Source organism: Synchiropus splendidus, chromosome 6 (assembly GCF_027744825.2).
Source record: "Synchiropus splendidus isolate RoL2022-P1 chromosome 6, RoL_Sspl_1.0, whole genome shotgun sequence".
Taxonomy (NCBI): Eukaryota; Metazoa; Chordata; class Actinopteri; order Syngnathiformes; family Callionymidae; genus Synchiropus; species Synchiropus splendidus.
Genome location: NC_071339.1, coordinates 16437922 through 16464959, shown reverse-complemented (window position 1 = coordinate 16464959; position 27038 = coordinate 16437922). Strand labels below are relative to the sequence as shown.

The 27038-nt window shown below is 44.8% G+C and overlaps 2 protein-coding genes across 3 annotated transcripts; both read right to left on the bottom strand.

Annotated features, from left to right (window-relative positions):
* Window positions 1-1958: 1958 nt before the first annotated feature.
* LOC128760478 (monocarboxylate transporter 2-like) lies at window positions 1959-16631 on the bottom strand. Of its 2 annotated transcripts, XR_008414835.1 has the most exons (6): window positions 16546-16631; window positions 15085-15305; window positions 9086-9229; window positions 6238-7032; window positions 3729-4088; window positions 1959-2937 (listed from the first exon to the last, which is right to left on the bottom strand). XR_008414835.1 is itself a non-coding variant. In XM_053867910.1 (5 exons), exons 2-5 carry the CDS (start codon window positions 15299-15301, stop codon window positions 3796-3798), a joined length of 1449 nt encoding a protein of 482 aa, XP_053723885.1. In that variant the 5' UTR covers window positions 15302-15305; window positions 16546-16631; the 3' UTR covers window positions 1959-3795. The 2 variants fall into 2 exon arrangements, 1 of the variants encoding a protein (XP_053723885.1); XM_053867910.1 differs by having other exon boundaries at window positions 1959-4088.
* Window positions 16632-18661: 2030 nt separating this feature from the next.
* Window positions 18662-25356, bottom strand: kbtbd8 (kelch repeat and BTB (POZ) domain containing 8). The gene is made up of 5 exons (XM_053869294.1): window positions 25309-25356; window positions 23324-23531; window positions 22951-23257; window positions 21894-22713; window positions 18662-20875 (listed from the first exon to the last, which is right to left on the bottom strand). Exons 1-5 carry the CDS (start codon window positions 25322-25324, stop codon window positions 20412-20414), a joined length of 1815 nt encoding a protein of 604 aa, XP_053725269.1. The 5' UTR covers window positions 25325-25356; the 3' UTR covers window positions 18662-20411.
* Between the last annotated feature and the right edge of the window lie 1682 nt (window positions 25357-27038).

Below are 27038 nucleotides of genomic sequence, written 5' to 3'. Positions count from 1 at the left end.
ATTTCTGGCTATAACCATTACAGAAAAATCGGAATCGAGTTCTTAATATAAAGTGAAGCATCGCTGGAGACACATTTATTGATTTCATTCATTGGGACAATTTGCTTTGTGAGGACAATTTGGACTGTCCTCACAAGGATTAAAGCTTAAAAAGTCAGTCAAAGCAGTTAGCAGTTATAACTGGGTTTCAGTTTGGTTCAGAGTCCTGGTTAAGGTTAGCCATGTGTTTTGGACGGTTAGGTTTAGGGTGAGAGGCTGGGGAAAGGGTTATGTCGTTGAGAGGTCCTCACAAAAATAGCAAATGTTCAAAGCTTTACATCAGGACAGCGGTGCTTGCTCAACGCCCGGGACCGATCTAATCTCTGTGGCTCTGGAAATCCGGTTCAGTTTCATCTGTTGAGTGACGCAGCGACTCTTTGACTCTCGCAGGAAAACCGTCCATGACCCCACAGGTCAGCAGAGGAGCAGCGTTCACCCGCACGGACGCACTCGCTCCAACTGAACCGCACACCAGTGCGTACTCCGTGCAGTGAGCTAATTCTTATGAGACACTTGTAAGCTGCTTAACAAGAACAGACACTTCACTGAAGGCTTTCAATTAAACAAGGGGAGAACGGAGCTGCTGGAACTTCCAGCTCGACAAAACCTGACATCTTTCATTTCCCGTCACGCTGCTGACGGTTTGAGTCCAAACCTCATTTTAAACTCAAGTGTAACACACAACACATGTGTTGGTCAGTGGCATGAAAATCATCTTCTGCAAAATGTTTTGATCTGTCGGTCTAGTTGAGTAATTTAGGTTTTTATTATTATTATTAATGATAATAATAATAATAAATAAATAAAACAATTCTTTACGTACAAGCACCTGTTAAACAGTCCAGGGACACAGAGTGCTTCACATAGTTAAAGTTAAAATCAACAGGAAACGCTGAGAACAGCATAAAACTGGAGTAAAGGGAAAATAAAGGAGAACAATATGCAGCATGCCCGTAAAAAAAATGCATTTCCCATCATCGACCTGATGCTGGCATTTAGCTTCAGTGTCTTGTATGGACCAGTAGAATGGGTGCCAGCAGAAAAGAGGGAACAACCAGAGTTGAAATATGCAGAAGCAACCCTGCTGAGTCTCTGAGGAAGCGCCTCACCAAGACCTTCTACAGTCCAGGACGTGTGGAACAGAATGCAGGAGAAGAATGCAGGTTGATGCACGCATTTCTAATCAGTGTGTGTGTGTGTGTGCGCTGGCCTGGAACATCCACGCTGTGCTTCATTAGGTGCTCGCTGACATTTCCAAACTTGTGCTCTAGACTTCTAATTGTTGTGAAGAATTGGACAGTCAGACAGTGTGAGACTGAAGTCTCATCGTTCATGGTTTGCTCAGCCAGTTCTTGCTCTGTGTTGCTTCAGCCCTGCCAGTTCAGTCTGGGTCTGGTCGCGGAGTCTGTGACTTCAACTCGCCGCTCTCACGCTACCAGCATAATTTATAGTTAGGGAGAATTGGGAGGGCAGGAAAGCAGCTGTGGAAAGTGAAAGTGAACCCGAGTGTATTATGAGTGTAGTCATGAACTCAACACATCAATGTACGTGGACAGTTGAAAACACTTGTAATGAGAAAAATGTTGTTTATAAGTTTATAGTTGAATTGTAAATGATTCAAAATGTGGAGTGTCCTTTGTGAAGTTTGTGATGTTTTGAGTCGTGACAGTCGCGGAGCCATTTCTCCTCCTACTGTGGATTGTGCTATTAAAAATTCAAAAGTACATCTCGAATATAACACAGGTCTTCACTGTAATGTGTTTCAGTCAGCTGCCGCAGTTCAGACCTGTTTGATTCACCAAGTGTCATTTCGGTGCATGAAGACATGGTGTATCAGTCAAAGACGTCAAGTATTTTCTGAATAGACTGAAGAGACTTTCGTAGAAATAAGCACTTGCTGTGAAAATGGTGTGCTGAATGAATACTTTTATTCATGTGTCGGAAGTGGATCTAAAAGACGTCATCAGTGAGATGTAACGTTTAAAAAGTGCACCTGCGGGGGTGGAATTCAGAACAATACACAGTAGAACACAATAAAAGCGCATGGATTTTAATTTAAATTCAACCGTTTCTTCAGTCATCAGTAGCATTAAAATACTGTCGATTCACTGAATCATGCATTTTAAAACAACGTTACAGAGGCACATTGTGTTCACTTGAAGGAAAGAAAACCTAACCTTTTTTCAGGGTCATTTAGCCAAGTTTTTTTGTGCTCATTATTACTATTTTCTGTGCAATGGTTTTCATGCCAGTTTCATTCCACCATGTTTTTTGGACTCCAATTTATGCTGAATGATGAAGACACTGGAAAAACACCCTTAACAAGCAAGATAATTCATCTGCAAGGAAAAAAAAAAGAAAAATCGATTGAATAAAAAAAAAAGAATAAAATAAGTTACTTTTAAAAACAGAAAAAAATTACTCAAAAAAGTTTAAAAATGACTACAAAAAAGTAAACCCAAACAACGGTTTCTGTCCTTCTACAGCAGGTCGACTCAGTCCCAAACATCAGCTCAAACACTGGTTGAATTTAAAAAAAATAATTTAAGAAGTTAATAAGAGGAGGTAAAAACTTCAGCTTTCCATTTGCAGAATTGAATGTTACTACAGGCAGAGAGGGTTAACATCATAAATCTCATCCCCTGAGGTGTCTTTCGAGGCCTCTGATCAATAAAATGCAGGATAAAAGTGCAAAACACTTAAACATGGACGAATGTAGTGAACTATTGTTTTCAGAGTACAAAAAAAAGAAACTTTTTTGACAGGGCCTCAGGCTGCACAGCATCATACATCTTTACATCATTTCCATGTCTCTAACAACAACGTGCTGCGCTCCCAGCAGTAAATACTCTTTTGATAAACAAGTCTTCGTGTCGGCGCACCTTCAGCTGCACAATTCTGGGAAACAAAACACAAACTTCAGCGCATGTAACTCATCCGTGCTCTTTTGTCGCGATGCTAGCGACAATAGCGAGCAGCAGACTGAGCGTCAGCCGGTTAAAGTCGTCCATGACGGAGTCAGACTCGACTGAAAGGTTTGAAACACCTTCATGATGAAAGAAACGCGTGTCTGCTGATTTAAAAGCTGCCCATCACAAAGGAACTTTAAGGAGCCATGTCAACCTTGTGGCGGTTTTTCATGGCATGTTATGTCCAGATATTTGGTGACTTTTCTTCAACTTTCTTTTGTGGGAAGAAACTGCAGGTGAGCTTGAAACGTTTAACAAAGTTTGTGAAAACCGACAGAAAGCCTATGAGCTGCTGGAGTAGTTATGAGTTTCTTGGCATCTTTGGCTCCCAATAACTGAGGGTGCACCAGGGGGAAACAACAAAAACACCATCACCCCCAGCCTTTAGAAGGTCGATAAACAGGTGTTTGTGCACACTGGCACACCTGACATTTACAGTAGATAATGGCCCTCCATGATGTCAAGACAGGACTTTCTAGAACTTCCTTCATGACTCAAAGGTTCACCTTCAATTTTAAGAAATCTTTGCCGGTAGGTTTTTTTTTAAACACAAAAAGTGGAGGTCCACTTCAAAAACATAGTCTAAAATCCTGTTTGATTTATGTTACTGTGTCTGTATCAAAGGAAACGAAAGGAATAGTTAAACACAAACTCTAAACAAGAGGCCATTGCTGACTCAGCAGTAACAGTCTCAGTGCTGTGCAGCCCAAGTGGAATCACCTGAGCTCCAGTGACCTTCAGTCTCAATAACCTGAGGAGTTCAAGTTTTTTGGTCCGACTCACAGAGCTACACAGACACTCCGTTGCCCTTCTTCTCGTGCTCGCTCATGGGAATGTCCTGCTCTTGAGGTTTCACTTCCTCCTCCGGGTTCGGAGCGTCTTGGAGTTCCTTTCCCACTTCTGCCTCGGCGACAATCTCGTGACCTCGACTCCCGCCACCGCTCGCTCTCCTCTTCTTCTCCTTGTCCAGCATGTGATAGTTGAAGAAGTTCATGATGAAGAGGAAGACTCCTCCGGTCAGGGTCACAGCACCACACATCAGGTAGAAGTACCTGTAGTCGTACATGTCCACCATCCGACCTGTGGACCACAGAAGCCAATGTGAGGAGCTCTTCAGAGGACACAGCTGTACAGCTGACAGGACTCTTCCAGGGCGCGACAAACCTGGTGAACACACGACTACACCGCGGCTCCTTCAGTTTCTACTGTTGACTGTAAGGTTTTCATTTTCTTTGGCAGTTATTTTGTGACTTTGTGTTTGTGGAGTTTTCAGTTTTATATTTAGTTTGTTTATTATTGTGCAATCTTGTTCACTTTTTTATGACCAAAGGTTTTTATCCAACATTTTAGAGGGATAGCATGTGCTCAGGTGTTTAGGAGACAAAGTCAGAGAGGCTAGACTGAGATGGTTTGGACATGTACAGAGGAGAGAGAGCCAGTACATTGGTAGATGAAGATGTTGAGGTTGGATCTGCCAGGCAGAAGGTGGAGAGGAAGGTCACAGAGGAGATTGATGGAGGTGGTGAGGGAGGACATGAGGTTTGTAGGTTTGAGAGAAGAGGAAGCAGAGGACAGGGGGAGATGGAGGAGGATGATCCGCTGTGGCCACCGCTGAAGGGAGAAGCTGAAAGGAAAGATTTTCAATGGCAGACTTTGACACAACTTAGGTTGTGTGTCATGTGTCCATTGGGTTAAGGCTGACAGTAACATAACATAGAGGACATGACAGACAATGGCATTCACAGTTACACAAAACCATGCATGGGAATACTGGGCTGAACGGATGTTACACTGCTCCTTTTCCATCTCTGTGGACTGCGAGACAAAATGTTGCTCACACTATACGTATTGCATCAGAAGCAACGTTACAAAACGCAAAGAGATCAGTCATGAAATATCAAATGCAATTCACACACATTTGACAAGACTGAAATGAACATGAATATTTTCCCACTGCTAACTGTTTTTTTTTTTTTTTCACATTGATATTATGGGGCTTCTGTCTTTTTTCAGCCCACTTAAATTAGGTCACCGACAGTTCAACTTCTTCCTTGTATTTACAAGGGGGAAACAGGGCAAAGGTTGACAGGATTGTACTGTACGTGCAGAAAATAAGTACCGCAATACAATAAGGGGATGCACAAGTTTGGGGCAACAAATGAAGTGAGAAATCTGTACCCAGGTGACGCTTGCTAATCTATCAGAGCCCTGATATTATGGTGTCGTATGCAGTGAGGGGGAAATGGAGGGAAATGGCAGAGAAGCTGATGGTAGCACTTACAACTCCATCCTAATCATTTGTTGCTTTAGTGGACTTCCTCAGTGGATAAAGGGCAACAATTCTGCCTCGGCTCTGTCATGCTGACTCTTCACCAAATTTAGCGCTGCCCCCTGCTGACCGAGGACTTTTTTTTGAAGTTGTTATGGTCGCCGGGAACCAACGACTCCTCAGGTGCCCGTGTCACAACAAGCATTACAAAATGTCAAATGTGATGCGACACACCTCAAGACCAGCACTGTTGGTACTTCTGACTCCTCTGTTAGTTGAATACTTGCTTGCTTACAGAAGAAAAATGCACTCACAACCAGGTTTCTATTCTTTGGTTAATGGGCTAGTCCTTTTTTTGTTTCCTGCTTCTGAGCAAACTTCTCCCCCACATCTCAGGTTGTGACGCAGCAGCAGGGTCAGCGTAATCCCCGTGGACGTGCGCTCTGATTGATAGTCCTCATCTGGTAAATGACCACCACCCTCATTATGACACTCCTGGATTAGCTGAACTGTAATGACATCCATCTGGCGGGTGGCTTGTTCCTGATGCTCTGGCTGCTTGACGGTGCTGCAGGCACGGCACTGTGGCGTCCACGGTTTGAAGCCAGCCTCACACAAACACCCGGAGCTCGGAGGATAATTACTGCTGCTCACCTCTGCTGCACCCTGATGGGATTGACCCCAGATTTGGGGTGGTCTAATGACGGCGCCCTCTGGATGGGCGCGTTGACTATGAGGCTTTTTATTTACCACTTTAAATGAGCCCGGCGGAGCAGGGTGCGACCCGAACCAGCGACAGTTATGGCTCATTAAAACAAGTTGGAAGATAATGAATGGGTTGTTTGGGTCAAAGTGCCAAATAGCGATGAGCTTTAAAATGGAGATGTTTCATGTTGTGAGTGAGTGAGTGCAGGAATCAGCAGGCGAGTCACTACACGTGTGGGTCTGCAGTGCGGTTACCTGCGGCAGGAGGTCCCAGCAGCATGGGGAAGCACTCGATGATGGTGAACAGCCCAACAGCACTGGGGAAGCGCTGGTTCCCCATCAGGTCCATCAGACACTCAAAGACGAGAGCGAACACCATCCCGAAGCCGACGCCGAACATCACGGTGTAGAAGACCAGCAGGCCGTAGCTGTGCATCAGTGGGCAGACCAGGTGGCACACGCCGTTGAAGAGCACGGCGAAGCTGAACAGGTACTGCACTCTGGGTCGGATCCACTTGCTGTTGGCAACAAGCCCGGTGGTGGGTCGGACCACCATGTCTACAAAGCCCATGATGGAGAGAAGATAAGCCGCCGAATACTCCTCAACGCCCCGGCTGATGGCGTACGAGGACATAAACAAGATCGGAGCGTAGGCGCAGAAAAAGAAGAAAACGTTTCCGATGACGTAAATCACAAAACCGCGATCCTTGAAATGGGACAAATCCAAGAAGCCCTTAAGGCATCTGCTTGCCTGGGCTCTTCTGTCGCAGCTATCCGTCTCCTTTTTCGGCATTTGGGCAGGAGGTTTTCCAGGAAGAACGGGTCGCATGAGGCTGCCGGCGACACAGCAGTTTAGCATCAGGCCGCCGAAGATGATGAGACTTCCTCTCCAGCCGTAGTTGTTGAGCAGGAGCTGGTTCAGAGGGGCCAGACACGCCAGGAAGACCGGACTCCCCGCCATCGCTAGGCCGTTAGCTAGTGGACGCCTGACCAGGAAGTACTTGCTGATGATGGTGACCGAGGCGTTCAGGTTGAAGGCGAGGCCGAAGCCTGTTGGCGAGGAAAGAGTTGTCCAGGTCAGAAAACTGTCACTTTGAATAGTAGCATTTTCCTAAAGATGCTTGGAAATGGCGACCTCGATGCCCAGTATTTCTGTCACTCAACAATTCATCAGCTGATCCTAACACTGAAGTAGTCCATTCTGTACTCACAGTTGCATCACAAGTTTGAAACAAACGCGGCGCACAATAACAATCTTCACAATGTTTTGGGTCCTCAAATAACCATTTAAAGTGCCCAGGACTTTTTCATGTTTGCTGTTGTGTGAACCCCGAGACATGTATGGGGAGCCTTTCATTTCACTCCACACTTTGCCCGGAGTATCAGTGGGGAGGAGAGCAGGGCACAGGCCCCTCCGAGCGCCACGCACCTGCCCTGCCCCCTGCTGGGACTATTAATCCTTCAGCGCAGTCCTTGGCAGGGTAATGAGCCTCTCTGGGTGCCAGGCAACCCCCAACGTGACAGCCATGATCGCAGCCTACGGGACAGTGGCGAGGGCAGTGGAGACCGCGCTCTCTGGGATAAAGGATGGATCTGTCTTAATTACCGCTTTGGTCCAGGTCCCTTTGGGGGTCTGAGCGCACCCCTGGAGTGAGGGCAGGCACCTCGGGGGGGGAGAGAGTCGCACAGCTGGCAACCCAACCTATTCGTCCGGATGCAAGACGATAAAAGTGATGAAGGCCGGCGATGACACAGAGCTCATCAACGAGATCCAAACTTAATGACTCCTTCCTGTTTGGTGTAGTCACAATGGTCTAACTAGGACGTGAAACTTCACCAGCTAGTGTGCGCACACATGCCGTGCTCCTCTTTTGCGACACCTCTATGTTTGAACAAGGGCTGCAATGATTAGTTGATGTCATCGACAACGTCGACAACAAAATTTCGTCGACATCTTGGTCTGTGGGTCGATGCGCCGTGTTGCTGTTGGTGTAAACACACACGGGCCACACAAGAACTGGCCGACTGGCCAATATCACATTCTCTGGAATGATTAAGATATGTTCATTTCTGTTCCTTTGATTGGTTCCTGACTGAGGTCGGACTCCAACTGGCCACCGTGGCAGCGCGCCCCAGGCTCCGCGTCACCACCTCCGACTGACCGCCTCAGTCACAGTCACCGAGGAGTTTGTGCGGCGACGGGTCGTGGTGTTCAAAAGTGGGTTTTTTTTGCAAAGATAACGCGTCTCAAGGATGAGCAAACCCCTTCAACCCCATGGTAGAGTGATGAAAGAGTGTTCTGTGTTTGGTCTGTGACACCACACACCCTCCAGCTAACAGCTAGCATGTTGGTTAGCACGGAGCTAACTTGTTGTAAGTTGTAGCTGTAGCAAAGTGTCCACGGTCTCTCTCCTCCTCCTAATAACCAGAACTGAACTAGGGAGCAACACCGAACACATGGTTTTAGGTTATTATTCAAATAAGACCTTTTGATGTGGACGTTGATCAGATATTTTATATGGGACACATATGTGTAAAGTGATGATTTCAAATTCTTCTCAAGGACCAATAAACCTCAGTTTTAAAGAACTAGAGCTCTGTGTCAACTGTTTCATGCTTCACAGGGTTGATATGTGTTCCTGGATTACGTGTCATTATTTTAATATACTTGTTTAATGTATGGTGTCTGAGTATCACTGTTACATGATTTAAGCAACTTTAGGTTAAACAGAAATAGAAAATAGGTCCAAACAAAGGTAATCGCAATTAGTCGACTAATCGAGAAAAAAAAAATGAATAGATTAGTCGACAAAGAAAATAATGGTTAGTTGCAGCCCTAGTTTGATCCCAGCGCTTGAATGGATGGAGGGTGTGCTTGTTTTTGGAGATGAGAGGGCATCAGAGGGCAATGTGGCAGCATGAGTTCAAGAAACAAGATAAAGTTGTTTCTTAGTTTCTTGAAGTCCAAGACTGTCAATCATGCACTGATCAACTCCAAGAACAATTATCGGTCTGAAATATCACTGACAAATCGATCCCCACTAAACTGGACAACATAGACATTAATAAGCTAGAGTTGAGCAGAGTTCAGGTGGCTCCCTACCTCCAATGATTCCGATGCACATGTAGAGGGCGGCGATGGAGTTGGCAAAAGAAGCCGTTACCATGGCGACGGCGCACATCAGTCCGCCCAGCACGACGATCGGCCGGCTTCCAAAGCGAGTGACCAACATGCTGCTGATAGGCCCTGAAAGGAGGAGACAGAGTCGATGGTTGGTTTTTATTTGGCATTAAAAAAGGAAGCGATTGATGGGCACCACAGCTGGTGATGGAGAACATTCTCCAATCAGCTAAATCCATCAGCAATTAAACAGTACGTCACCCTTTGATCCGTCACCTTGGAGGGCGACATTGAACCAGGACCCAGTAGCATGTTGACGTAATGAGCACGTCCTTCATCTCTGGTGTTTATTCTAATGACTCCACGCAGGAGAAGGCAGATACATCCATCAAGCTGGAACTGAGAGGCCACACATCTGACAACCTTCCAGTGGGTGAGAAACCACGGCAGTAACTGACGTCCCAATTGTGTTTGAGAGACGACGTGACTCTATGTGGAGACCCCTGCTGGGAAACAAGAGGAGGAGGAGGTATCTGAAAGCATCTCTTAGCCAGAAACAGTGGACAGCGCTGAATCACCTAAAAAATCAGCGGGTTTGAACTTGGACCTTTTTGAGGAGCAGGTTTGCCCCTGTCACCTTCTGGTTTCTGTTATTAGCATGTTACCATTAGCACGTACAAACACGCTGAGGACAATGCTTCTTACAGTTTCTGCTAGGTGGCGCAACAAAACATCATTACACTGAAATATCACGATACTTAACGGCACTATATTGTATTCATACTTGAAGTGATGAATATTAAACAAATTTTTGCTATGGCCTATAGAACCAGATCTTGCAAGTATCACATAGTTTTATTGCACATAATATTAGCTCACAGCTATAATAAGTGTTCTGTACTAAAGTAATGGGTGTTATTACTGCTGACAGGGAGGTTATGTTTTCAAAGTCACTTATTATGGATGGATTTGGAAAAAACAATTTTCAAGGAACAAACGCAGGAAGTGCAGACTGATAACAGACTGATGTTTTTTCTTTCCCATCCTGACTAAAAAGGAGATCATCAGCAGAACTTCAGCGCTCAGTGGAAGTTGAGTGTGACACTTTTTCTCTCCGTGTGTGTGTGTGTGTCATATTTCGTCCAGTATACTGGACACACCCCATTGCTCATAGCGTTTACCACATGGTAGCAGGGTCAAACAAGGATCACATTTCTCATTGCACTCGTGTCACAAAAGGGGATCCCACCCCCTGCCACCAATCGCACCTCCATTATAACTTCATCATGGGGACTCATCGAGTCAGAGGTTTGGAGGAAAAGCTGTCACGCGTCTCCCGCGGGACCCTCACGTCAGACCCCGGTGTGCCGCGGCCTCCTCTGATATATTCCCTGCTCCTCTTGCTGACATTGCGAGACCCCGTCAAGGACAACATGATGAAGTCTCATGCCTGCGCGACAGTGGAGGGAAATATTTCACCAGTTCAGCCTTCTCACCTTGAAAAGAGCATCTGAGGAACTGGTGTTATACTTTTAATAAACCAGACATTCTTTGACTCCTCGTCATGGCATAGGCCCGTGCGCACTCCCTCACATGACCTTGTGACAATTCCACTCCCGAGGACATGAACCAGGACGCATGGTGCAAACTTTGGCCAGAAACACGAGAGCAACTCTATTTAAGAACAGACGATGGTCTGAAACAAGCAACATGTGGAGCTCACTGGGCACAAATGGCTTCTTTATCTGGTGGTTTTACGGTAATGAGCCACCAGGCACAGAGAAGCAGGCAAACTGTGGTGGATCAGCATTAGCTGCCATTCGCACCTTTGAAGGAGAACCAAGTTCAACCAGAAACACCAAGTATTGTTTAACAAACCTAGTGTTTTTTTCTTCTTCAGTAATCAATCAAACTCCCAGAGGACCTTCACATCAAAACAATTTACACTGAAATGTTTATATTCACCAAGTTGTACACAAATATGGTAGACACTAGCCTGCCTACGTTAGCTAACCACACCTGAAGAGAAAACATCCACATTTGCGGCATTCAAAGGGAAATACATGAGCTGTGCCACTGGTCAGATGCGCCACGCTAGAATCAAATAGTGATGGGACACAATAAACCCGTGAGCTCAGTGCCACGGCTAATGTAGCGCCACAGCTAATGTAGCGCCACAGCTAATGTGGAACAAGGGGGTGCTACTCAGACAACTTTGGAAGTAATATTGTTAGTTTTCCGTACACTGTTATTCCCTTAAAACAATGGCTCTTCTTTACAAATATTCCTTTATACATTACACATATTATCTCGATACACTATGATAAACCGTACCTTCATGCTCACGTCAAGATACATATTGTATCGCCTGTTTCCTGCCAATACACAGCCCTATGGGGATCAGGACTGACTGGTTAACAAAATGTTTCCTCGCACCAAGTTGCAGAGCCACTGAACTGTGCCACTAGAAATGGGACAGAATTCTATTTGTTGTCACGAGTCAAGGCAGTTGAGACGATCGTTCATACAGGAAATCAGTAGACAAAGGTAAAAGTACTCCTGGAAAAATTCCAAAATAAAGCACTATTCGGAATTTGAAACAAGGAATACAATGGTACATACATGCACCAACCCTTTCCCCTGCAACTTGTTTTTGGTCTCTTTAAATGTCATTGTGTGATTTACTGGTGTTTATGACCATCTTTCTCATCAACTGTTGAGTTTTTGAGTCTAACTTACAGTTAACTTTACAATGACGAACATTTTTTTAAATTCTAAAATGACTTGTCACGCTGTCTCATGGTGACAAAACTGCGGTGAAAAAGCCACACGGGAGTATTTAACCCCACTTGCAAATGAGAAAGCAGCGCATTAAAATACATTAACCCCAAGCATCACATGTTCAGTCATGTGATGACAAGAAGCTGAGCATCCAGCAACTTCATAGAGATCAAATATGAGTGACGAAACAAGACATTTCTGTTCCGTTTTAATCCTTCACAGTGGCGTTTCATTGGAATGGAATTATTAACGTCACGTTTCTCCATAATGAACACAACCCGTGTGTCATCTGACCTGAAACTATATAACAGCGTGATTGACTTCACATGACACGTGGCGTTTGCTAAGAGGAAATGTGTGAGCGTGTTCCTCACCTGACTTCGGTTTATCCAGCATCGAGAGCTGCGCCACTGATTTTCAGAAGGACGGAAGCTGAGGTCTTCATGGTAACTCATATGTTAAAGGAACTTTTTACAGTTGTAGCCAGATAAAAATGTGATAGTCGGTTAGCATCCGAGCTAACGATACAGGTTGCTGAAGGGCCACAAAAGACTCCAACATGAGGTCCACAGCGTGAACAGAGGTCTGGAGTGCGACGCCTAGTGATATGATGCGGATACTGCAGAATAATGTTGCTTTGTTAATACTGCAGCAAGAATGTTCTGAGACTTTGGTTACACACAGTGGTACCACGATTCTCGACCACAATCCGTTCCAGACGGCCGTTCGAGAACCGAATTGTTCGAAATCTGAATGGATTTTTCCCATTACAATGAAAAGAAACAGAAACAATGCGTTCCAAGCCTTAAAATAGTCTTTTGTAGGAGTGAATGTAGAGTGTCTGCTGCAGGTGCGCTGTTCCTCTATGTGTGTGGCCGCTGCATGTGGGAGGGGTTGCCGAGTGAGTGACGTCTCTCCAGAAGTGAAGAGGTGCCCGGTGCGTGTCCAGCTCTGAATGTGCGCTTCTGTGCAGTTTGGCTGTGACAAAGTCATAAACCAACTCACGCTCTGTCCCAGACTCGCCTCATCCCTGTCCCAGCTCCAGCCCACAACAGGACATCAAACCCTGGAGTGCACGCTCCAGCCTCGGAGGTGTGGAGAGTGAGCACCTGTGACACTCTACCACGGTCCAGTGTGGAGACAGGAAAGGTTTTACACCTCAATATGAAGAAAAAACAGTCAGTAAACGTAGCTAACGGGACACGTCTGCATACAGAGGCTGCGTTATACACAATGACAAAGCGCGTCGTGGGTCAGCTGTTTGGTCCGCGCACGTTATATTTTTTTCCGGCTTTTATGGGGGGCGTTCCAGTTCTGGATTTTTGTTCGAAATCTGAAGCAAAAAAAATCTCGAAATTTTTTAAGTCTGGGACGTTCGAAAACCGAGGTACCACTGTATTTGATGAGTTACACTTGTTAAATTCTTCTTTCAGCAATGAAGTTGACGCCTCCTAGTGGCAGCTGCACATAAAGACTAAATCAGCCTCAAGCTTCTGCTCGCCAAGTGAACGATACAGTTTCATCAAGTCCAACGGAACACAGTGTTTCTCTTATTACTATATTACACAATGAAAGGCAACACAATGAAAGACATTCTCAGTGAATACAATCTGCTACTGAGGATTCAAGCCTGAACCTGAAGACCTGAAGCTAAACCTTCTTCGCTAACTCATGAATGACCAAAATATCTCTAAGAAACAACTTCAGCAAAAGAAGAATAAGACAACTCCGACAACCACACCAGAGTCGGGAATGTGGCGTTCTGTTGGGCAGACTGCAAACTAAGAGGTTTATCCCATTCAACAAACCCTGTTTGGCTTGGCTTAGCCCCGTAAAAAATTAGCATGTGGATGCAAATATTGATTTTGTGATGCGAGACTAAACTTTACCATGGGCTGGATTAGACCTTCATACCACTATGACTCAGCAGCAAGAAGACAACCTCATCTATGATCCCCAAAGATTCAGCTCGCTGTACACACCTGGTCCTGTTTCAAAAGGTACACAAACCAAAAATCAACATTCATGTGTATGGAAGTGGTAATGAGCCAATGTGTGCGAGTCTAGTTAACCACCTGGTTTGGAAAAGGAATTGGAGGTTAGCAACAGCTAGCATTTACTAAATAGCTTTGTCATCAGTCAGTGAATGTAGCTAACGGGACACGTCTGCATACAGAGGTTGCGTTATACACAATAAAAAAAGCGCGTCGTGGGTCATCTGATCGGTCCGCGCACATTATGTTTTTTCCGGCTTTTTCGGGGGCGTACGAGTTCTGTATTTTCGTTCGAAATCCAAAGCAAATAAATCTCGAAATTTGTTCGAATTCCAGGACGTTCGAAAACCGAGGTACCACTGTATTCCTCTTCAGAATCAGCACCAATTTTCATGCTCTCTGCGATGCATCCACAACCTCGCTCGTCTCTGTGTCCATTGCTCTAAAACTCCAAAAGAAGAACACCCCGCAAATGCTGCTCAGTAAAGTTTGGCTTGTTTAAATGCTGCCTGTTGCAATGTAGCGCCTTCGGCGGCCAAAGGTTTAAACCAGTCAAGACAACACGCACAACAAAAGCTAAAGACGACTACACAAGACGTCCATGTCTCATGAGCTCATGTGTGACAACAAGCTTAAATAATCCATCAATAGTGACTGACTTGACACTGGACTGTTGACTCGGTCGATCATTTTTATCTATCTTCGTCTGAGCTCTAAGGAACAACCTTTATCTGCACACCAGGCTCTCTGATCATGCCAATATTGACCTTATTTTCCAATTATTGTCGTATTCGACTGAAGCTGTCCACTTACAGAAAAACTGCCTTTGCAGAGTAGAAACCTCAAGACAACCGGACTCCCAGGAATGCAGCTGAATACTAATAAAAACGTGACAGTTTTGAAATGGGGTCCAGTGTCGAGGCTGATTACCAATGAAAACGAAGTGACGTTCTGAACGGGCATCATGCTGCCTCGCAGCTGAGAGCGACTGTGGAGGCGGAGCTTCTGGAAGCAGTGGCTGAAACGGGCGAAAACAGCGCATTGAACGCTTTCATGTCAGTAAAACACCTGTGATTTCATGACAAGGCTTAAAATTCATATGGTAGCCAAAGTAGGGCTTTAGAATCCAGCAAATTCATTAATCCAACCAAGCGTCTACCCCAGGCCCGTTGTTTGCAGTCGGCCTAAGGAACAGCATCCACTCACCGCCTGCGTACATGACTGCCAGCATGATGGAGGAAATCCAGGCGATGTCACTGGAGCTGGCGTCGAGGTCTCGCTGGATGGACTTGAAGAAAATGGCCAGGACTTTTGGGGTGGCGTACGCGAACCCGATTGAGATGTGAGCGGCGAAGACCACCACCCAACCCCAGCCGCCATCCAGAGGCTTGTAGTCCAGGGAGTCTGTTGACACAGCTGGCATGGTGCTGTGGAGAGACAGGACGGTCAGAGCAGGTGAGGACGGCCATAAAGGCAGCTGATGAGGTCAGAGGTCAAACACATTTCATCATAGGACAATCCTCGATTAAAACTGAAATGAATTATCATCTCCACTAGAATAGAACAGGCTTCATGAGACGCTCTTGTGCGCTCTGTTCTTGTTTCGTACATCAGGTCTGTCCCTCATCCCACAACTAGACTTTTCCAAAACTATTTTCCAAGCTTGTACCTGGGCTTGAATCCTGAAACTAAAACAAAGTAACAATAAAAAAAAAATCAGCAACAGATGTAAAATCAGGGCAGATCAGATCGGGACGTGTTCTTCCTGGGAAGTCTTGACAAAAGAGCCGGAAAATCATTCACAATATTTTTGACCCTGAGAGCAGACTTGGGTCCATTTTTCAGTGTTTGCACGTGAAACAGTTACACGTCTGACTTTGAGATATTGATTGGTATTTACATTATGCAACAGTTTAAATGACCTTACTCACTGTATCAACACCAGTGTCAATTTGTTTGGGGGTTATTCGGCTCATGAGTACATTACATTTTGCTCACAGTAGTTTTATATAACCCTGTATTCCGAGCGTTTCCCTGCCATATTTGCTGGAGTGTAAAGTCTGTGGCTCCTTATGTAACTTGGAGCAACACAGTGTGTGTGTGTGTGTGTCAGCCAGATAAAACGGCAATAATGGTCGATGTTGAATCGATAACGAGTATCAAATTGATTCCTTATCGTTCAGATAACATCATCACACGGCGGTATCTCGTTTGGCACCAGTTTTAATTCAGTCTTGTAAAGTGAAATACCAAACGATTGAAAGCTTTCACAGACATTTTTTTCTCAAGAATGACAGAGCGCGTATGTTTAGATGTATTCAAAGGGTTTGTAAATAAAGACTGGAACGTTGATAAAACGCTGAACCAGCAGGTTTAACTGGCAGTTTCCTTTCACAACTTTCGGAATTTTTCGAAGCACGAACGTCTCAGAGTGACAACCGCTGTTCAAACTAGCAAACAAAAACAACAAGAGAACACACACACACAGATGGATGATTTATTGGCTGGAACTCAACACGTTTTTTTGTTTTGTTCAAAACCGTAGACGAAGCAGCCACGCGGCGGATTCTCATAAAAAAAAGGCGTCCACGTGGATAAACGCCGCCATCAGAGAGCACCACAAAGGTGACGTAATTCATAAGAAGCCACGGTAAAGAGGCACCTTACCGTTCACTGAGCGTCCACGCCGCCTTTCACGCTACTGAAGTCTGAGCACAAACTTTCCGCCTGTTCCGTCGTCGGCCGGTCACGTGACACGCGGTGGCCTTTTGGGTCCCCGCTCGCTGCCTGTTTCAATTTGAGCGTCTTTAAAATCCTCAAATGTGGGGCCGCGCTTGGTTGTGCTTCTGACGTGTCAGTCGCCACTGTACTCGTTTCATGAGCTTGTAATATTATTTATACATAATTCGACGTAGCTGACGTCTGGTTACGTAAGTATGCGACCGTAATTTTCAATGTCGTTTTATTTATTTGACATGACTCCGCCAAATTTCTGCCTGAAGAAAGAGAAAAATGCCGTCATGAAAGATGTGGCGGCAAAACAACAACCAGTACAGCTCAGTAAATATAAAAGACATTTGATATTGAAATGTCTGTCAGCACAAATGAGCGAACAGATTCAGTTAAACCTGCCATGCCTTTTGGAAATCTTGTTATTCCAAATGTACAAAGACGTACTTGAACTTATTGCTTCCAAACGTGAAAATTTCAGTCATGGAAGAAATGCTTATTTAAAGGTGATGACTCTCCCGATGGTGAGGTCAATGTCCATCATTTTATGTCATCTTTTATGTGAACAGTCACAACATTGGCTTTAAAAGTGATTGAAATGAGGGTGATGAAAATGCCGATATAACTGTAGCTATACCTCCATTCATCCATCAGAGGTCAGGTCGTCGGGGCAGCAGTTCTGCACCAGTTCTGCCACCATCAGCAGCTCACGTCACAACCAGCACTGTCATTCCCGTCCTCTTGCAACAGTTTCAGAGAATAAGAAACATAAATAGTAACGAGTTTTTAATCAGCAGTATAGGCCACGGAGATAAACACATGCTTCTTAACTTAGCTGAATCATATGATAGTAGTTCCACAATGAGGAGTTTGTCCCATTTCATTTTAGACGGTCATTTCATTCTAGTAAATGTAAAGTGTTTAACTTGTGCAGGCCTGGCCAACCCACGGCTCCCGAGTCGCATGCGACTCTTCACCAAATGAGCCGCCAAACAGGCTGCGATTTTGGTCAAGTTGCTGTTGAGATGATGGTTTATACAGGAAATAAGAGGAAAAAGTAAGAGCTATTCCGAAATATCAAAATATTGGTCAAAGAATTTGACTTGCGTTTCACTTTGAAACATAAACAATAAGCCCTCCGCCCCTTGGAGCACATTCAATCCCGATGTGAGTCACAGTCCTAAGACTTATCAGATCCAGGATCAACACCATTTACATGACTTAGTTCCACGTTTGACTTTGTCATTCCCTAAACTAAAGGTCTGGCATGTGTTTCACTTATGATTCATTGTTGATCGCTGTGAAGTCCATTGAATTCAGTGGAGTGAAGATGAGATGCTCCAGTCTGCAGCGTGGCTCACACACACACAGACCAGGGGCCACGTTATTGGTGGCAGGGGCCACGTCCAAAAATAGAGACGTCAAATCAATGGCGCACACATTTCTATCTATGCCACTTGATATTTCCAGGAGGATCGTGGTAAATGTATGAATTTTAAAAATACATGCACAAGAGACATACGCCGGAGGCGATCCAGCAACCTTGTGACACACAGGGATGTGCTTTAACCGCTATAGTGCTGCTAAGTCACGTGACCAGCTGTTCAGGCGAGATGTGGCTCATTTTAGCTACACACAAAACAATGTGGCTCTTAGCCTCTGACTGGTTAGCCACCCCTGAACTAGTAAATAAAATCTTCTGATTGTTCGTCCAACATATTAACCAGAAGAACATACCTGTTATAACATCTATGATCAAACCATTAACTTTAGTAACCACTGAAGGATTCAAAGTCGCAACCTGCTCGTCTTCACCATGTTATCGCAAATGATTAAGAATCTATTAACAGCCTTTTAAACAGATTATTCCAGTAAAATATATAAACACTTATGTATTTATGCTAAATCCTTTTGAATATTCCATCAAAGTTACACAATCGAGCATTAAAACCATCTCCATTAACAAGAAGAGAAATCGATTCACTTTTCATAAGTTTTATTTTCAAAATTATGTGCAATGTGAATTTCACAGTTGAGCTCAACCATTACTATAACCTGCAGCCCTCCCTCCCCCTCCCCCCGACAAACAGAAAATAAAATTGCAAAGTAAAAATAAGAGACACAAAAACAAGAGCGGATGAGAGATGTTTGTTCTATAGCATGTGTTATTTAGCTTGTTGACTCGTAATGCATCGGCCTGTGAGAAAGTCAATACTACCCAAGCATAAAAATAAAATCACTCGACGTAGCAGGAACATTCTAACTAAATAAATGACAAAAAGGAAAAAAAAAAGAAGAAAAAAAAATCACATCTATTATTCAAGTTATAAACGAAAAATGAACTGTGCAAGAACAGCAAACCTATAGTACAGTATGTTACACAAACTTTAAATACAGTACTGTGTGTTTCAGTAGAATCCTGAGTTCTCTGCTGCTGACTGTTATCTGTCCCCCCCGTCCCCTTGATTGACAAGTGTTTATCAGATCACTGTTCAGTTAAAAACATCAGTTGAAGAGTTGTGGACACGTGCTGCGGTGTGGACTACAAACTGAAAAGCTTTAGTGCAAAGATGACGGCTGCTGCGAGGAGGTGGCGGCGGCGGCGGTGTTGCCAAGGTCACCAGGTGCCGCACGAGTGCTGCCATCTACACGAGATTGTCGGAAAGTAAGCGTTTGAAAAGCAGCACCGTCAGCGTCCGTCCCGGTGCTTCCAGGTGACGTGAAGGAGGTGGGGGGGAGGGGAGCGGTTCAGCGTTAAGACACGCTACAGCACCGATTGGAAAACAAGTCCGGGTGAACACAAAAATATTAAAATCACTCAAGAGTTTGAAATGAGGTAAAAGTTACGACATGTAACGCGCTGCGCTGACGGAGGATAGTGATTGCACAAAGACATTTTAGATTCAGTTTCAACAATAGCTCATTTCCCAGGCTGACTGAATCGGCTACAGACACACACCACCCACTCAGACTGCACCGGTAGAGCGACAACACGATGGGAATTATTGCTACCACGACTCATCCGAGAAGTCACGGCGGCGCTCCACCACCAGCTGAAACGTCCCTTTTGTCCTTATCAATGAATTCTGAGGTAAAACTGTCGGTTGGTCTCAACTTCCTCGCTAGTGTTGCCGCACGCCTGCATGACTCCAATGTGGAGAACTAAACCTGACATATCATTGAAGTTGTCTTCGCATGTAACACAAATGGACTCGGAGCAGAAGTGTCTGACACCCTCCCCAGCTCAACTTTAAAACAGCTTAAAGTGTAGTGTAGTTGTTTGACACTTGTGAAGGAACAGCGGCAACTTAAAAGCATCACATAAGCAAAAACGGTGACAAAAAATTCACTTGCACTCTGAATAAAACCCAGCTGCTGTAGAAATCCTTGAATTTGGCCGACAACCTCCTCTGATTCCACCAGTTACCCGTATGAATATATCGTTTATAGACCTATTTCCTATATAGATTTCACTTTATGCTGACATGCAGCATCTGTATCTGCCAAGGGGAACGCGCACTCCCGCTCGCCCACCCCGACACACACACACACACGCATGCTAAATGTTTGTGAGAATCACCCGACCAGTTAACAGCATGGCTCAACAAAAAGACAAATAGTATAATTGCACTTATGATTCACTGAAGGGTTTTTCAAGCAAGCGTCAGTGTGGGGAGTTGTTGCCGCCCAAAGAAAATACTGCAGTCCTTCCAAGCACCCCCGTTTGATCGTATAGAACTTAAGACTTTACCACTAAAATGCTCCTTGTGGTGGGAACACAAGGCAACACCAGGCACATGGCATCAAAGAACCTTCTGGAGACACTGCGGGTAGAGTTTGGCCACCACACATTCAAAATGGCGCCCTAAATCCCAGAGGCGGTCTGGCGTCTCGTAGACTTTGGTCCATATGTCAGCGTCGTCGTCGTACTGGTAAAGAGAGTTCTTGCGGCTGGTGCGGAACACGTGCTCCTCCACCATGACCTGCGTGGCCCGGACGAAGAGGTGCAGCTTGCCCTGCAGCAGCATGGCCTTGATGTAGGGGCTGGTGGCCTGGTCGAAGGGCAGGTCTCGCTTGCGGCTCCACGCGTTCCTCTCAATGTCGTACACCTCCACGGTGAACGTGCGCTGGTGGTTCCTGCAGATGCCGGCGATGTAGTAAATGCAGTTCCTGTGCAGGGCGGACAGGCCCTGGCTGCGGGGGACGCTCATGGGGGCCAGGTGGCTCCAATAGTCCTTACGGGGGTCGTAGCAGAAGAAATATTCACCTGTGGACAAGCAAACGTTAGAGGTGGCGCGTAGGAATTTGACCACCGATGACCTTCTGACTTCTAACAGACCTTGCACCTGACATCCTCATTTCATCATTTCTATTTACAATTCTTTTCCACTTCTCATCAGGTCATTTGGATGGAAGGCAAGATTGAACCTTCCACCTCTGAAAATGTATGTCTGGAAACTGCAGTTTTCCCAACAATTCCAACTAAAAACTGTTTCCACATGAGCAACTCTGCTCATAACGGCTTAAATATATTGAACAAAATCTTATTATAGGCAAGTCCAACACACAATGTTGCATCTGCTGTCCAATATAAGCGTATTATGCCAGCACAGACCAACAAAAGACTTTAAATAAGATACTTTTAAAAACATCTTTTCAGAGACAGCACTCCTACTGCGGACCTGCATACTGGACAAAACAAAACTTTACATTTGTGGAAAAGACTAAACTTTCTTGCTGGTCTCACTAGCACAGCGGCAACGCAAAGGCTGTGTTGAGGAACATTAGTGATCACGTTAACTCACTTCATTGAGGTTTCTTGAGACAAGTGACAAAAGTATATTTCATTTCCAGCACTTTGCTACATCAAGAGGTCTAGGCTCAAACATAGTTGAAACATTTGGCTACAATCTCCAACTCCCTGGTGCAGGTCACTTGGCAAAATCCTACCTGAGAGTCCTCCACGTTTTTCACACGGTGTATGAAAAATTCAATACTATAACAACGTTGAACCACTTTTTTTTTTCATCTTTAAGTGTTAATTTAGATTTTCACCGTCTCTTTTCAGAGTTGAGGAGAATGTGGTCCTTGAATGCACCTTGACATGTGTTGTTTGACACAGGTCACAGATAGAAGTAGGCCAAAATATTCAAAACAATGTCTTTTTTGTGCTGAAGGATGACATTTTGTGTCGCCAATTATCAGCTTGCGAATTGAAGAATGTAAATAGCAATGGTGGGAAAAAAAGGTGCATGTGAAAAACAAAGCCATCGTGGCTGAGGTACCTTGGAGGACGTAGATTCGGTCTCTGTACTCCACAGCACTGTGGAACTCCATGGCCACGGGCATCGGACTGACCGCCGTCCAACAGTTGTCCCTCGCGTCGTAACACTCGACCGACTTCAGCGCGTTGCGCCCGTCCCCCTCATACACCCGGCCGCCGAGTGCAAAAAGCTTCCCGCAGCAGTGGACCAGTCTGCAGCCTATTCTGGCTCTCAGTAGAGGGGCGCGAGGCAGCCAGCGGTTTCCAGCGTGCTCGTACTGCCAGAAGTCACTCTCAGCGCGGTGGTCGATGGAGACCTCGCTGTTGCTTGGTCGGTAGCCGCCTGCGATGAAGATGTCGTTCTCCGAGGAGACCAAGATGCCGACCTCTCTGAGGTCATTGGGGGGCTTGCAGAGCTTAAACACTCTCCCTGTGGCTGTGTCAAGACAAGGCACCGTCTGCTTCTTCCCTGAGTGTTTGTGAGCGGCATCGAAGCAGATGACCATCTCTGAGGCCGTCATTCCCAGGCGCTGGGGGCACCCATTGGTGCCGGTGAGGCGAGACTTGACGTCAGCAGGGTCCTTCGACAGGGACAGAGCACAGGCGACGGGAGCGGGTATGCGGCTAAGGAAACCATCGTCGAGCAACGGCAGTCGGATGCACTGGTAAAAGACTTCGGCCAGGTGGACCTCACGACCCAGGGGATCGTGCTCCAGCCACCGGATGATGCTCTCATAGACGTGTTCCTCCTTCTCCACATTTAGGTCATCGTTGTTTAGAATACTGACCAGCTGTTCTTTGGTCATCTGGAGAAACTCCTGCTCCCGTGAGACACACAGGAACTACAGCAAAGACACAAGTGGCAGAGAAGTCCGTCCATTAGAATCATTGAATCATCAAACACTGTAATTGGATGAGGGTTTTCAGGAAAGTGCTTCGGTTTATCCAAAAATTAAACAAGCCGTCCTGATTTTTCAGAACTTCCAAGCAACTATTGCACATTAACGTGAGGTTTAAAGGTTTTGTGTTTAATCTCTGCTTTATTTTCTATGACTAGCATGTCTATCATTTTCACTAACCTTCTTGCGTATATAGTCCTGTGATCGCTCCCTCAGCTCTTGGTGCCCATAGGCATCTGCAAACATGAACACCCCTATGCAGTTCTGCGGGTCGAGTCGGCTGATCATGAACTGTGCACACTGGTCCTGCAGAGGAGGGATCTGGAAAATGCTGGCTGCCGTGAACAAGGCCTGAACGTTGGACTCTGAGAGCGTGACCCTGGAAGTGTAGGCATAGTCCAGGACGAGGTGCATGGACTCAGATTCAACCCCGACTATCCGGACTTCGCGCTGGCTGCTCTCCGTAAGGCCGCTGGTGAACATGGACCTGAGGATGAAGGGGAAAAATACAAATAAAAGCCAGGGTTTTAAGGCACTTAACATGAACCCATACCTAAAGTAGGGGCTGATGGCAGCGAGGACGTTTCGGTGGCATGAAAACGTCTTGCCATGGTCCACTTCTACAACTATGTCTGTGAGCTGTGCTTCATCGTACAAGGCTTTGAGCTGCTGAAGGATGTTACAGGCATGAACGGCATCTACCCCATTATAGTTGGTGCATGGAGGCGTCCCATTTTGTACTTGTAACAGCTTCCCAACCTCTGCAAAGACAAAGACAGAAAATAAGATCAGCATTTTTTTTTGTTTTTCTTTATAAATTTAGGGGGAACACATTTCTTTTTTTTTTTATCTCCTTTCATGATGCATTAGTCCTGATTTTTACCAAATATCTTGATGTTACCAAGTTCCATGAATTCCAAACCACACCTGAAAATAGCAACTAAAAGTCGTGCTGTGAGATCGTCATGTTGGAAATAAAAAATAATGGTGAAAGACTGGTGAATTCGTCGGCGTGTGATATGTAGTTGACAAACACAGACTTGTCTGATTACAGCGTTGTAAATACTTGTTAGAAAGGGGGAAAACATATGTAAATTGTCTTTAACACTAGTTATGTGTTAAATCAACTCTTTGTGGTTCGTGAACTTGTTGGCATCTGATTGAAGTATAGTTAATAGGAAAGCCTAAACAATGAATGAGAATCAGAGAACCAGTCCGACCCATAAACCCAAATATCCTCAGTTACACATGCCGTCATGTTTTTTGACTTTAAGATGTCGAATCAAACACCTAGAGTTTTCATTTTGTATTATTATTTTAATGTTTTTACCATGTTGCACTCACGCCATTGAAACCTTGATGTTTTGTCAAAGTAGTTGCGCGCAACATCAGTGTTGTGGTGTTTTAAAGTGTCCTATTAAGCAGTTCACATCCATCGACCAGATCCGACTGACCCTCAAAGACGCAGTATCGGAATGTCATGTGAAAACATGGTATTGCGCTGTACTGTACTGTATCTGTAGCTGAACATGGTAAACACTTGTATAGTGTTCTGCGCCGTTTTGAAACTTAACTTTGTAATTGCTTAAAATATAGTTTGAATAGATCGTTGTACCGACGGACTGGAACCCCAGCAGTCGGCTGATCGATTATATCCAACAAATCAAATCATTGCGGCCATCACATTGAAGTTAGCAGGTACCATGAAAACACATTCAGCAACGAAGGACTGGGTTGTGTGGGCACCATGAAGGGAAACAGTAAACAGCTACAACGACAAAAAACACAAGGTTCAAAATGATCCCACAGACATGCAACATGTAGGAAACTGGTGGGTTTAAACAGACAGGTAAACTTCTCTTCAGTACCATACAACACTCAACCTCACGCTTCGTGACCTATGAGCTCAATGATGAAGCCGAACACCTCGTGTTGCGCTTCTCTAGCTTATCTCATGACAGGACAAAGACTGTTGATACATCAGAAACCCTACTTTCAGCAGGTGGTAGCGGAGTCCCAAAAGGACTTACAACCAGTCTGATGTTGAGTTGGCGCTGAGCTGTTCTGCTGCTCCAGACGGTGTTTGCGGGTTGACAAGAACGCTAAACTTTTAGCAGACAGCCGGCTAATGCTAGCCAGCCTTTTAAAAACATCTGTGAGGAGAAGCGCCGATACAAGGCTTCCATGAACACATACTCGAGCGTTCTGAGGAAGTCAGTGAGTTTGAACGGTTAATTCGACACTTTGCTTCCCATGAGCTCAACTAGAAGCTCAACTTGTCCAACCTTTGTCTCTGGTCACAAACAAGTGTTTACACCATCAGCTGTGGGAGCAGCACGAGCTAGCCGGCTAACGGTAGCCGCACACCACAGGAAACACTTTTGAGGAGTCGTCTCGAACGCCACCGAGACGCAACACGCCACGAATCTCGAGCACGGTCAACAAAACTGTGCGGCGCGAACACACAAACACCAAGTTTAGAACTTTACGGGCGGTATTTCGAGCACGATTAGCAGGCGAAAGACGGTTGTCGCTAACCTCCACTGGCAGCCATTCTCTCCAGTCTGTCTCGGGGCAGACCGTGAAACGTCATGAGCACACGCAGACGGGAGCCCCGGAAACAAGATCAGCCAATCGGCTGCCGAGCACCGGCTCCACAGCCAATCGCATGAATGCAATGAGGAACCTGCTCAAGCGTTGACTCGAGTCCATCATAAGTTTTAGTTGATAAACATTTACGATCAAACTTCTTCAGCAGAGAACATGACTCAGGTACTCTGCAAAATGTGTTGTTGAATTGTACATTGCAAAAGAGTAATAGTGTAAGTAATATATGACAATATATATAATATATATAATTGTTTCTTTAAAGCTATTTTACAATGCAGTTTTAATTTTATTTTTTAAATAATTTTAAAGTTGATTTAAATACTTATCCCTGAGTTCTTGTTTATTTTTCTGCTAATCCGGTATCTTATTTCTTCTGTTCTTCTAAAATAGAGCAATGAATAAATACATATTGATCTGAAATTTATTATGTATGAGTAAATAATTTTTGCACACTATGCAACAAAACACTGGACTAAATGGGATTTTAGTTCAGTGTTTTGTGGCATTTGCCTCCATTTAATTTAGGAACTTCGGTGACAGGCTCTCCAGAAGTCCAGACCAATACACAGCGGGGAAGTCTGTTTTAAAAGACTATATTTAGAACATAAACAGATCAGTGATCAGCAGCAATTCGGTCGGATCTTTAATCGATCAGTGTTAAGATGTTGAATTTTCGTCTCATTTATTTGTCAAATGCTTTACCTCCTCACCGCTTCACCACCATCAGTCTTCGCAGTGTCCCATTTGGCGGTTGGTGTATCGACGTGTCCAGCTTGAGTTGGCGTCTGTCAAGAGGAATCACCTAAAAGCTGATATTGAACCAGTGTCATTCCCACATTTTATAAACCTGCCACAGCAGTTCTGCTTGTTTTTAATTAGAATTGAACGACTCGGTGTGATTTGATTAGTTGTTGTCAGCATAATTGAATCACTTGTTGTTCGAGTGCTCAGAAATCATTAAAATAAAATCAATCAACTCTAGATTCGTAGCGGAGAGAGAAGAGAAAACTCTGCAAAGCACTGCAGGCATCTTGATCACCCTCTTGTCGCACCGCTCCTCTTCATGAATGCGAGCCATTGTCTTCCTTGTCGCCAACATCCTCATCCTTCATCGTGTTTACTCTGCTGAGTTTTGTCGACCAATGTCCCCTGACATGATACCTGGATTTAACACTTGACCTACTTTTATGAAAACAATACACCACTTGTGTCCCACATATTAGCTTCCACTTATGTTACAGGAAAAATGTCTTTTTACATATATATCTGACAGGCAATTGCATTGAAATTCGACCATCATACATACCAGTCCATAATACATTTTAACTGCCAAATAAAAAAAAAACAAATACCCTTGAGACACAGAACATGTTCCCTTGTGACATTTGTCCATACATTCACATTCATGTTTAAATGACCCCATAAACCAGTGCTAAGGGAATTACACCGAGGCCAAGGGCTCTTGGAAGTATGCTGTCACCTGTTTCCATCTTTTTAGGAAGATGTCCATTTTTAACTGAAGCTGTGCTGTTAATTTTTCCATACAGTATACATCGCTCATTTTTAATGGATGGTGGTGCAGGTTTCTTCCAGTTTAAAGTGTTTCACTTTTTTGCTGTCATTAAAAAAAAAAAAAAATAACAATTATATATATATAT